The sequence below is a fragment of the Argopecten irradians genome, chromosome 3 (assembly GCF_041381155.1).
Source record: "Argopecten irradians isolate NY chromosome 3, Ai_NY, whole genome shotgun sequence".
Classification (NCBI taxonomy): domain Eukaryota; kingdom Metazoa; phylum Mollusca; class Bivalvia; order Pectinida; family Pectinidae; genus Argopecten; species Argopecten irradians.
This window is the reverse complement of record NC_091136.1, coordinates 33254325-33267411: the sequence shown is the minus strand read 5'-3', so window position 1 is coordinate 33267411 and position 13087 is coordinate 33254325. Positions and strand designations below refer to the sequence as shown.

General features: G+C 35.9%; 1 protein-coding gene across 3 annotated transcripts in view; it reads left to right on the top strand.

Moving 5' to 3' along the window:
* Positions 1-13087, top strand: part of LOC138318305 (uncharacterized) — a 29395-nt gene that overhangs the window by 3696 nt on the left and 12612 nt on the right. Inside the window, exons 1-4 of one of the 3 annotated variants that reach the window (XM_069260524.1) lie at positions 2079-2233; positions 3516-3754; positions 6607-6699; positions 10590-12095. The exons of 1 other annotated variant lie outside the window; for it this stretch is intronic. In XM_069260524.1, the coding sequence (XP_069116625.1) occupies positions 2224-2233; positions 3516-3754; positions 6607-6699; positions 10590-10754 (507 nt within the window). In that variant the 5' untranslated portion in view covers positions 2079-2223 and the 3' untranslated portion in view covers positions 10755-12095. Of the gene's footprint in view, positions 1-2078; positions 2234-3515; positions 3755-6606; positions 6700-10589; positions 12096-13087 lie in introns of those variants that run through there. One more of the 3 variants, XR_011207867.1, reaches the window with a different exon arrangement.

The window sequence follows — 13087 nt, the reverse complement described above, 5'->3', positions numbered from 1 at the left end:
GAATAACTAAGAGGCCTAGAGACCAGATATTGGGCCTGTGACATGCTAAATGACCTTGGTCTTCATTCAAGGCCACAGCTGTCAAAATGGCTAAAATCTTTAAATGACTATGCTGTATTGTGCCAATAGTCAGATGGCCGTTAAGGCCCATTGGCCTCTTAAGGCCCATTGGCCTCTTGTTTATTATCATAATTTATAAATACACGTTCTATTTCCGTTGAGGTTGGACATGCAAGTTACATTTAAAGAACGTTAAGCAATACATTTTGTCTTTTGATTTTTTTTTCTGGGTGTTTACTTTGGGACGTTAAAACATCTTGAAAATGTTAATGTCAGTCAATCGATTTCTAGATAAATATGTAATGTTTAGTTTGAGCATTTCTCCACTTTTTGCTTCACACTATCGTAACAAAATCGATGAAAATGTACTACTAAATGAATATTGGCCATTGAAAATAATTATCTTGAATTTTGACATCCCCCCCCCCCCAAGTTAGATCAAGTCATTGGGAAAGTGTTTGTCGAGATCTTGTTTGTAGCGTTGGGTTACGTAATGATAAACGAGTTCTTATGTGTGAAAAGTGCACTTAAAGTTAAGTTTTCAACGGCATTTGGAGTTATTTTTCAACGTTGAAAAATGATCCGAGATCAGTTTTCAAAGGGGTCCATTTTCAACATTACACCTGTACCATTCGTGGTATTCTTTAATGGTCCACAGATTTTCGTATAGTAGAAAAAGTTGACTACGGTTCAAACAATCGTATTTTGTCCCAAATAAACCGTTTTAGAATGTATTGAGCCGTGTTACTCCCTATCACAACCACAGGGATCTGAGATTTAATATGCATGAGCGAGGCTTCGGCTGCAAATCTCATTGGCCGGCTATAACAAGTCTCTCTTCTCGGGACGTTGTACATCTATATATGGATTTCGTCGTTACTATTCAAACATATACATCTGTGGACTTTTTATAGCCGCCCGGCCAATGAGATTGCAGCCGAAGTCTCGCTCATGCATATATATTTTATCGGCCACGAAGCCAGCATGAATTTTTAATTAGATGGCTTCAAGATGTTTGTCATAATGGGGCTTATATCGTCTTAATGACGACACTTTATAGGATGATATTGAAAGGAAAATATTATCGCTCTTTCCAACGGTAGTAACCGTTTTTATGACAATGTACTAGATTTTTTTTTTATTATAGCCGCTAAATATAGGCGGGTTAGAAATTTTGATTCTAAGGCTTTCCATCCTTCTCGTATATATAGTACCATGTAGAGTATGGTTTTATCTTTTTTTATCTAGACCTCTAAAACGTTTCAAATTAGTCTTAGGGCACTCTGGTGGGTCCATGATTATATAATCTGTAACTAATTCTCAGATCCCTGTGGTCCCGTACGTATTCGTTTGGTGTTGGTGCTCGAAATGGCAAACCTGTAGTCAAGTGATAAGAACAACTTTGCAAGCATACTATATCAAAATTCCCTTTCAGTTCTAATCACATGTGGAATTATTTTAGTCCTTGCTTCATTATTGGACATTTTGATGTTCTTTCCCTCGTTCAGATTTCAATATTGTGATTACTAATAGAAACGATTATCCGTGTATTACAACAAATATGCATTATTATGGTGAATTTCAAACAGTTCTTAACACCAACAAAAGTTAGATTTTTGTTGTTACAAAGTTATTTTTTTCATAAATGTCGAGTTTCAACGTTTATGTATGTATTTTAAACGAAGTGAGGAAAATATTAGAGTATGCCGTGCAGTTGATAGCTTGTTTGACAAATTACGTTTCACAACCTCCAAAATGGCGATAGTGTCGTCCAATAGCCCCTAACAATATGTTTCATTGATGTTGCCATACTTGACATAAAGTTATTTTGACTCTTTTTTTCATCAAGTATAATTAAAGACTTTATTATTATATATACTCATGAGATTTTTTAAATAGTCTTACATTAAACCCTCGCTTCTATGTGCCCATGTGACCCAGTCTTGCAATGTAACAAGCCCCTGTGGTCTCGGTCATGTACTATCATAGCTATGCACGGATTCGCGCACGTGCTCCAAACTGGTTAGTATTCTGGCTACTAACCCATGCTCGTGCGTTGTAATTGGTACTACAATAATTTCAATCAAACAAAGGAGTTACATATAGCCTGATTTCGTACAAACGTTTACGAGTGGTGGTTGTCCAGTTCAGGAGTTGGTGTACATGCACACAGGTATGTGGTTTTTGAGATATTATTCTTTATTTAACATAATTATGTACAACCGATATGATCAACGGATTGATATCCGTTAATGCAAAATGTTACACATATTTCATTCTGAGTTATATGGATATATATACATATATATATATATATATATATACTGTATGACACGGAGTTACCTAAACGATAATAGTGGCCAACATAAGCAGTATTAATTCTGAAATGAGCATGAAAATGATGTGGATACACGGGAGTACCGGAGTCTAAATATGGTGGCTATATAATCAGTATTAATTCTGAAATGAGCATGAAAATGACGTGGATGCATAGCTACGTCATGTTGTATGAATTAATTAACTGAACATAAATAGTCCTGACACATTACATCTTTACATAGACACATATGTTTGTAGTTTTGTGTTCGAATCTTTTAATACTAAAGCCGTTCTCGGTGTTTATATCTTGAAATATTTGACCAAACTGTCAGTAAGCGGCGTGGTAATGTAACTTTCAGAGACACACATAGTAATGATATCTAAATTTCTGCTATAATACATAAACATTGTTTAAGCAAGGTTCGATCAGAAATTATAATATAAACCTTCCTATCAAGGAGAACCTTTCGTTGCAATCAATAATCAATTCATTCATTCCTCAAAGATGATATTTACACAACAAAATTGATCAAAGTTATGTTTGAAAATGTTTTACTTTTGTTCTTCTACATTATATTCGTTGAACGTTGTAAATATGTTTCTCTATACAATGTTCTTTGTAAAGAGATAGAATTAATTTGAAGTAGGCAATTGCAAAATCTATACACGATTTTTTTTACGCTGTAGTGCTATTTCTGTGGCATACAGTTGTAAAATTGATAAAAAATGGCAAGTAAACAAGACAGTGAAAGGAAGTATATAAGCAACAATATATATACCACAGACACATACATAATTAATTGAGTTAGACTTAGCTCGAGTCATATTAGTTAAAACACGAGCAAAATAATAGAAACCAGAACGTACCCTCCACGAGCCCCATATGCATATTTCATAATAATCTAAATACTCGTTTGTTTGACGGATAGTTACCGATAGTTTATGTATACATTTGTATCTGGATATATCCTAGTGACCTCCATCCTCGATACTTTATGGGTTACTAGCTTCCATTGGTGTGAATATATATATTGTAACGACTGTGATAGTAACCCCTGGAATATCGAGGATGTATGTATATAAATGTAAGTAGACTTATTAGTGGTGAAGTGCGGAGTTGATTACTTTTCACCTAGTTGGAAGTTGCCCCTATTGGCTGACACGACTATGCTGGTCACATGACAGAAAGGAAGACTATCATTGGTTCAGAAAATTTTCTTCGGCTCTCGGCCCAGATCTCACAAACCTTCTCAGCCATACGCACGCTTTTTTGCATCCAAGAATCCAAGATCCAAGAATGGAGTCGTTCCTCTCTTTTGTCATTGCCATGGAAGTTGTCTTTCATTGCATAGGCGACGCTATTGCTCGCGGTAAGGTATGTAACCTAAGGTTTGTTCATTGTCCAGACTAATTAATTAAGTTAATTTTAAGTTACTATTGACTTTAAACATAATTTATTGTCTTAACAAAAAAAATCACGAGATTAGCCACACGTTATTACCACTGATGAGGTTTTCTCCAATCAATATGTTTATTAATAATAATTGGGATTGAGAAAAATATCTTTCTGGGGTGAAAATCCCAAAATTTGAGGTTTAATACTCTTTGAATCAGTCGGAAAAATACTTCGTAAACGAGGCCGCGAGGCCATGGACAGACGATTAAATAAGATTAATTGGTAGCATGTTTACATGAAGGACTACCTCAAGCTATCAAACGAATGACCTTAATAGTCACTGAAGGTCACAGGGGTAAAACAGACAAACCCTTTTAGCATACCTCTATAGACGCCACATTTTCCGAAAATGGCGGGAAAACTAGGACAAAATGTACAGTAGAAAATTTATTAATACACAGTGACACGATGGATTTCATTTATATCTACAAACTGTTTATCAAAGTTGTGGTTCGCAGGGGTAATTAAAGAGAGTGCCTTCTGAAAATATTACACGTTACTATTCATAAATCATCTCGCTACAGGAGAATGACTCGCACAAGATTTTTGTCTCTTCGGTAATTCAGTCCATCTTATAATCCTTACACATTCAATCTAAATTATTAACTTTCTACTGCAACAAAATCCAACTTTCCCAACTTAGATGGTAATGTTAAATTCCTATCTTTTTCTTCTTTGAAACCACGTAAATATACTTAAAATTTTAAGTTCATCAATTAAAATGAATCCGAACATAAATGGTATCAAAATAAATAACTCAGAATACTTGATAAACCAATTTGCAGATGACACGTCTTTTTCTTTATCTGAAGATCCAAACTCAAATTGTTTACTTGAAATTTTGAATGATTTTGGTAATATTTCTGGTCTTAGAATAAATGTTGAAAAAAACCACAAGCAATTTGGATTGGGGCAAAGCGGGGTTGTGGTGAGGAATTCCTTGCAGAAAGGAATTTGAGTTGGAACCATTCCGGTAAATTCAAACTATTTTAATAACTTAAAATTTCAACACATATGATGAATTAATATGGCTAATAGGGTCACCTTATCTACTCCACGGCAAACATTAAAAAAAATGGAACAATGCCCATTATTCAATACACAACATGAATTATTATTATAAAAAGTGTTTATCAATTTTATAAAAGATGGACCAAACCCATTAAAGTTAAGTGTTTGAAAAATAAAATTAAACTCAAGAATCTAAGGCCTTTTAAAAATCAATTAGTAACAATAAACCTGGAATATTGACCCTCTGTATTTTCTATTGTATCAAATATTAGTCATGTACATTCACCAATATGCCTATCTTTGAGGAAGCCCTTTAGTGTTTCACTTATGATACTGTCTAAAACTGTTTTAATTCTATTCGAAATAACTGAGGAAGCTATTTTATAATCTACATTCAATAAAGTTATATAGGCCTCCATTTTTTTACATATAATTTTGATTTACCTTCTTTTGGAATACATGGAATCAGACCTTTGCGTTGTGATATAGATTTAGGATTCCCTAATCATAAGCTTGATTAAAAGAATTAATTAAAAAACTGTTGATATCAGCCCAAAAGAATTTATAAAATTCAACAGTAAATCCATCCATTCCAGGTGACTTGTTATTCATGTCTTTTAGTGATTTCAGACATTCCTGGTAATTTATTTTCCCCTCTAATTTAATACTTTGTTCATTTGTTAATTTAAGAAAGGATTTTCATCATCAAAAAATTTTCATTAACAGTTTCATCACTCAGACATATGAACTGGAATAAGTGATTGATAAAAATTTTTTTGCTCTTCTAAAATATCTTGTATGTTTGTAATTTCCTCACCTGTTTCTATAATTAGCTTTGGGATTAACTTTTATTACAGCGGTGCCTCGCCAGGTCAACGAGGGAATTTACGATATAACAACAACAACAACAATGCTGTTTTTCTAAATTGCCAAAAAAATGGAACTTCTCTCACCTTCAATTTTCCATCTTGATTTTGCTCTCAGTATAATGCCCTTAATTTTGTTTTCTCTTATCAATTTCAACTCATTTTCTACTTCAATTTCATTTAGGTTCCTATTTTCCTCTTGCTGTAATTTCCCTAATTTTACCTCCAATTCATTTTCTAATTTATCCCTCCCACACTTTTTGAATGTTGAGTAGGCAATAGGTTTTCCTCTAATCATTAATTTTAAAGTTTCCCAAAATAGTTGATCACTTATCGATAAAGATACATTGTTAATGTTTTCTTCAAGTTTAATAGCATACATCCTCGATACTCAAGGAGTTCCAATCACTTGCGATCTCAACACCCCTGGACTATCTTATAGTAAAACTGAAGGCCACTGAGAGGAAAAAATCTGAACCAATCACAGGCTAACAAATATTTCCTTTGAAGACTACAGAGAGACTACTAGGAGTGTAGAGATCATCAGTGATCGGAACCCCTGGAGTATCAAGGGTGCTATATCATATATGGAGAGGAGGGATTATAGGCCACTTTCATCTGTGTATATGAATGATAGAGACATTCTACCCTCTGGGTCACAAATACAATGCATTATGATGTACACATTTGAAATATGACCCTAAGGTAGATTATCCCCGACTTCTTTATCCACTTAAAAAAAAGAGTCTTATTTTACTGATATCAATTAATTTTATTCAAGTAAACATACCTGATCAGTTCGTTCGACCAGATTTTTACTTGAATATCTGCAGAATATTGTATATTATGTAACTTTATTTGTTTACTGAAATTTTGTCTCTCTTGATCTTGTAGGCTGTGTCCTTCCGTGGCCTTAGCCTGGTTAGCCGGGTAGCAACGTCGATTGCTGTTGCGGCTGGCCAGCGTCTGTCTCTGTCGGAGGCCGTGGTAAGATGTTACATTTTAACGCTAAGTGTAGAATACATTATTTTCTCCTGTGAAAAATTGTCTTTAAGCTGCAATATTGTAGCTAGAAAGATTTCTAGACAGATAATGTTGTCTTCTTTAAAGCATAGTCAGGCTGGGTACGTACATGTACATATACCATAACAGTTTTCACACTATACCGTATTTCACCGCAAATAAGACCCCTCCCGCAAATAAGACCCCCCACCTATTTTGACACATTTTCAGACTTAGGGGGGATGTCTGCAAATAAGACCCCCCACCTATTTTTCAGTTTACTGGATGATGGATTTGAGCAATGGGGTAATTAAAAATATCACCAAAATGACTTTGTATCGGAATTTCTTTTTGTTTGTTTTATCGGCGTAGAAAAATCACGTAGTAAACAACTGTTTGTGTGCTTGTTATTTTTGTCATTTAATTCAAGTTAATTCACGGGTGATTTAATTCAATTATCAATAACTACGAATTGTGGACAGTGCTCATATTTAATTGGAGGTTATTTTCAACAAAGTTTCCATGAACACTTATATCGCCATGGTCAACACGTTTTAGTGTTCGTACAGCTTGTCATTTTTTACTTGAATCGGGAAAGATATTAGTCATTGATGCAGATCGTTTCTGCAGTCGTGGATTCTAACTTAATACATTCATTACCTAAAACATCTACTTAAGGCATTTACAGTTTCAAATATGTTTATTTGTGAACGTAACGTACCTGTAGTTCACGATCAGTTGGAGAAACCATGCTTTACTTTTCGGCCGCCATGTTTTGTTCACGCAGTCAGTATAATATGATTAGCCGCAAAGTTTCGTATTTTACTCTGGATACAAAAATACTTGCTACAATGTTTTAATGCAGTTAATACTTGGATTAATATCTGAAATATTATCAAACTCTCGTCGTATCAATAGCAATACCGATCAAATTCCCAAACACGATCCGGTGTGTTACACCCGGTCCACCCCAACTGCGAACGATGCGTGTATATAAACCCCTACCGCTCTACCGCTGACTTGTATCGATGTATTGAATGAGTGTAGTTATTTATAGACTCCAGTACTGTCGCCAAATCCACAGGTAAACTGGTACTGGATGCTACGCTCGGGCCTCTCATCCAGCTTAACGAAACTGAATGGCTAGTTAGCTTAACCGATCTATATATCATCAACAATGCGTCTGTATCTACTTAAAAACAAAACAAATATTCTTCAAATTGCATAAAAATTCACTTGACTAGTATTTCTTTATTTTAGATATTTTAACAAATCTTCATATTTCTAGTAAAACTGCATATGAAACTCCTTATAGATCTAGCTATGCTCATTACGTAGGGAACCGCCATAACATGTCCCGGCTGCAGGCCGTGTGCAAAAAGTCAAAACACACGTGGGATTTATAAGACGAGTCCTAAACTGTCCTATATTTAGGATTTTCAATAAGTGGTTTGTAATATTATTACAGCAAAACTGACAAGCTAGAAGGTTAGTGGCATTTTAACCGTACTGTTATATATAATTAGCCATCAGCTTGGATCTGGTGCCGTACAGATAGTGAGTTCACTCACGATGTGATTATTGCAAGCCAACGTAAATGCTATCGGAATGCTCTTTAAAGTTTGTTAATGATCTCAAACACACTTAAAACTTATTGTGGCAATATTAAAGTAACTAAATTATAATATTTTCAAATAGTTCTGATAACTATTCATGTGTAATATCTCCAGACATTGACATGTGTACGGATCGAATACGGCGGACTGCCAATGTTTTTGACATGTTCTGCAAGATATATTTCACTGTTTCAGTTACGGTGGCCAATAAAAGAAAACAAGCACAGTGCAATTATATTATGTTTTTTCTTCTAAATACAACACTTTTTGTGCAAGTTGTCAAGCATTTATTGTGAATGTTTTGCAATGAAATTACCACCTTTATAACATTGAATTTGTGGTTCCCCGGACATCGTTTTCCCCAAAATTTGAATGCGCAAAATATACCGATAGTAGATTTTTTTCAGTATTTAAAGCCATAAGAAAAAATACATGTGCAAAGTACACTGGTGTGTAAGTAACACAAGATTTTACGGTATTTGTAACATTTACGATTGTGTTTGGTATAGCTGATGTAGCCAGAGCGCCCCGCGATTTACCTGTGGATTTGGCGACAGTACTCGAGTCTAAAAATAGCCACGTTGTGTCGGTAGAGTGTTAGCGTTTATCGCTACACGGTACAGAATTTCTCGCTGTGTTACAAATCAATCGATTGACGGTAAGGAACTTCATAATATTTATCATTCGCAGTTGGGGTGGACCGGGTGTAATGTGAAAGTATGGCTTCAACCCGGCGCCATTTTCCTACACATGTGTGTACGATGTTACAAACAACTGCATCAGTGCATGTCGGCACGTTGAAGTTAAATCACGATCGTTTGCTCATTTGGCTGAGACAAATGTACGTAAATTCTTCTGTTTATGAACGAATTTGATATGTAAACGTTTTCAGTGAATTTTAAATAGGCCTGAGTCTGAACGGCGATCGTCCTTCCGATTCACGGCGATTGATTCACGACGTGTTTACTAAGACAGAGATGTAGTTGTGATCGTAAACTATAACTGGATTTGAATATTTTAAAATAAATATACGATTATTAAAACTTCTGGATTAAAATGACATTGCTTATGATGCTGTTTCTTCGTTTTGATTCATTGGTGAATGTCCGCATGACTCTTGCAAAAGTGTGCGTTTCCCTTTCAGAATAATGTTACAACTGCCCTAGTATTGTTTATATTTTAATTTGTCATAACATTTGATTTAATTTTACTCATACGTCTTCATTATTATTATAAATACTTTAACATCTTGCTATTACCCATCTGTCATACGACTGTTACAACAATGACAGGACATCAAAAAATCCAAGATGGCGACCTCATAGATCGATGTTATCGGGCGGGTTGTCCGCAAATAAGACCCCCCACCACTTTTGACCTTTATTTCTTCTCTGGGAGGGGGGTCTTATTTGCGTGAAATACGGTAATTGAACTCTTGTTATTACCGTATTCAACCCAATAAACGCCCATGTCCCTATAAGCGCCCTCCCTCTTTTTGAAGCCTCCATTTCAATTGCCCTGGCATAAAAAAAGGCAGAACTATACAAAACTGTTTAGATTTTCAATAATATTGTCTTATTATACGCACCTTTTCATTTCTAAAGTTTTTGAACGCCTTATTGGGTTGAATACTGTACATGTATCACTCTGTTTGATAAAGGATCTGGCAACAATCCATTAGGGGTGACCTTCTGGTGACCATCAGAATTGTCCAAATGTCCAGCTTCTAGAAACTTAGAAGTGACTTTTCAGTTTTCATTTATGTAACACAGAGTGATTTTAAGAATCTTTATTTTAATTAGATTGACTTGGCACCAATGTAATTTGATACTATTGTAAAGTAGGCGAAGAGTTGGACTCTTGTTTAAAATATATTATAAAAAATAGCCAAAGTTCATATATATACACTGTCAGAGACTTATAGGTAGTATATACACTATCTAAATCTCTGGCACTGTACTGTATGGATACAGGAAGAATTATGGATATTCTGCACTCGGGATCACAAAATATATATATAACAGTAATACAATGCGATATACAAATAAGTAAATAATATTTTTGGCCGTCGGTTAGATTATTCCTATCCTTCATATCCACTAAATAATCATAAATATATATATAAGGGATATCACTTAACCAAATGCACATCAACATATCTGATCATTGTTTAGGCCAGATTCTAACTTGAATATCTACCAAATACTGTGCATTATGCACTTTTATTTGTTTACTGAAATGTAGCTTGTGTTTTTGCAGGTTGTGTACTTCGCTGCTACGCTCGACTGCCGAGGGGAGGATAGCCTTAGCCTTGCAGATGTCGATGATGAGCCAGCCACACCACCCGCTCCGGCCCCTGTGTCTGTCCGTAGGTCTGGCCGTGTGAGGAGGGCACCAGCCTGGCACAAGGATTACATCATGTGATGTACTGTAATATCCTTGTAAAGTCCATGGACTGATGTCGCTTGAGGAAGTGGTAACCCCTCAACAATCGTCCCAATCCCCATCCCTCACCCAAAAATCTATACACTGTTAATTAAACCACATGCACTGACAAGTGTGGGGTTGTTTGAGGTACATAAAGGTTTTGAGAAACTTGACAGACATACTCGTGGGAGTGTGCATAAAGGGTTTTTCGGGATAGAAATTCCAAGATGGCTTCCAGGGTCCACTTTCTGTTCTTAGATTTGGGTTTCCGATTTTGGTCTACATTGGTAAAAGGGGGGTTAAAGGGATGCGGAACAGCATTCCTATGTTTTTGGATACTGTGATAAACAAAGGCCTCTGACTGGTCAAAATTTATGAGTTACTAGAAAAAGATAAAAATTTGTACTTAAAAGTTTTGGGGGACAATGAATACATGCAGTGATAAGACTGCGTGGTTGTTTGAGGTAGATATGTAATGGTTCCCATTACAATCAGTACTTGTGTACAATGTTGGATTTGACTCAACTGAAGTGTACAGAAAGTAGTCAATAGGATTTGTTTTTTTTGTCCCTGGCCCTAACAATACTCACTTTACCCAACCCATATACCCCAGCACAAACACAGCACGCATTTAGTATTTAACATTCTAACCACTACTTTCTACATGTACACTCTCAGTTGAACTGTTAAAAAAAATGTAAATGATTGATTTGATTTGTTTAATGTATTTATAATTATTAACAGCCAAGGTCATTTATGTACATGTACATGCCAGGGTCAAAGGTGGATCGAGAGAAAACCCCAGCCAGTGGCTAGTACCTGGCAACTACCCCACATGGGATTTGAATTTTTTGCAAAAAAAAAATGAATGGCCCTAATTAATGGTCATCGTACAATCTTGGCACCGATGAACTTGGAAAAGATTTGAATGAAAGACTTTCAAGATGGTGACTTTTGCGCCCATCCTTGAAGTTCAAAATGTGTTTCAAAGAACACTTGGTTGGGACCATTTCAGGATCATTAGCTTAATTGAATTGATAGAACTTGAGAAGAAGTTCAAAGTTTGCTTATAAGATGGGGGTCAAAGAGGGCATCTTTGTTTTTTTTAGATTAATTCCCAAAATAACAACATATGTTCAAAACCATGTCAGGATCATTTCATGCAAGTTTCGGCTAAATTGCACCAGTGGAACTTAAGAAGTAGTTTAAAATATTTTAGATATGGATGCTGTAGTGGCCATCTTGGATTTGACCCGCAAAATAACAATACTTGGTCAGGTCCATATAGGGATCGTTTCACACAATTTTCAGCTAAATTGCTCTTGTAGAACTTGAGAAGTTCAAAATCCGTTTTCAATATGACGGAATTGGTGGCCATTTTGGGTGTCAGATGATATCAGACACGTTTCAGCTGATTTCATTGGTAGAAGTTCAAAATGTGTTCAAAATTTAGTTTACAAACAGGGTATGACAAACAACGGATAAAGCATGATCTTTATCCTGACCATTGGGGTCAACCTAATAAATTATCATGTTAAATTATAGTAAATATTTTCCATTTGCCCTCCTACCCCCTCTCCCCCCTCCCCCCTCCCCTCCCATGACAAATAACGGATAAAGCATGATCTTTATCCTGACCATTGGGGTCAACCTGATAAATGATCATGTTAAATTATAGTAAATATTTTCCATTTGCCCTTCTACCGCCTCCCTCCCACCTCCCCCCTCCCCCCTCCCATGACAAACAACGGATAAAGCATGATCTTTATCCTGACCATTGGGGTCAACCTAATAAATTATGTTAAATTATAGTAAATAACTACCATTTGCCCTTCTACTGCCTCCCCCCACCTCCCCCCTCCCCATCCTCCCCCTTCCATGACAAACAACGGATAAAGCATGATCTTTATCCTGACCATTGGGGTCAACCTAATAAATTATCATGTAAATTATAGTAAATATTTTCCAATTGCCCTTCTACACCACCCCTTCCCCCTTCCCCCCTTCCCCCTTCCCCCTCCCCCCCCCCCCCCCCCCCCCCCCCCCGCCACTGGTAATTCCACTCCCACCCAAATCTTGGACAACAGGAAGAGACATTGTAGAATTAAATTGTATGTAAAAAAAGGAATGAAAGGAAATACATGAAGAAAGAAAGAAAGAAGGAGAGAGAGAAAGCGAGAGAGAGTGAAAGAAAGACAGAGAAAGAAAGAGATAAAGACCATGTCAGATGATATTAGACACGTTTTAGCTAATTTCATTGGTAGAAGTTCAAAATGTGTTCAAAATTTAGTTTACAAACAGGGTATGACAACAACGGATAAAGCATGATC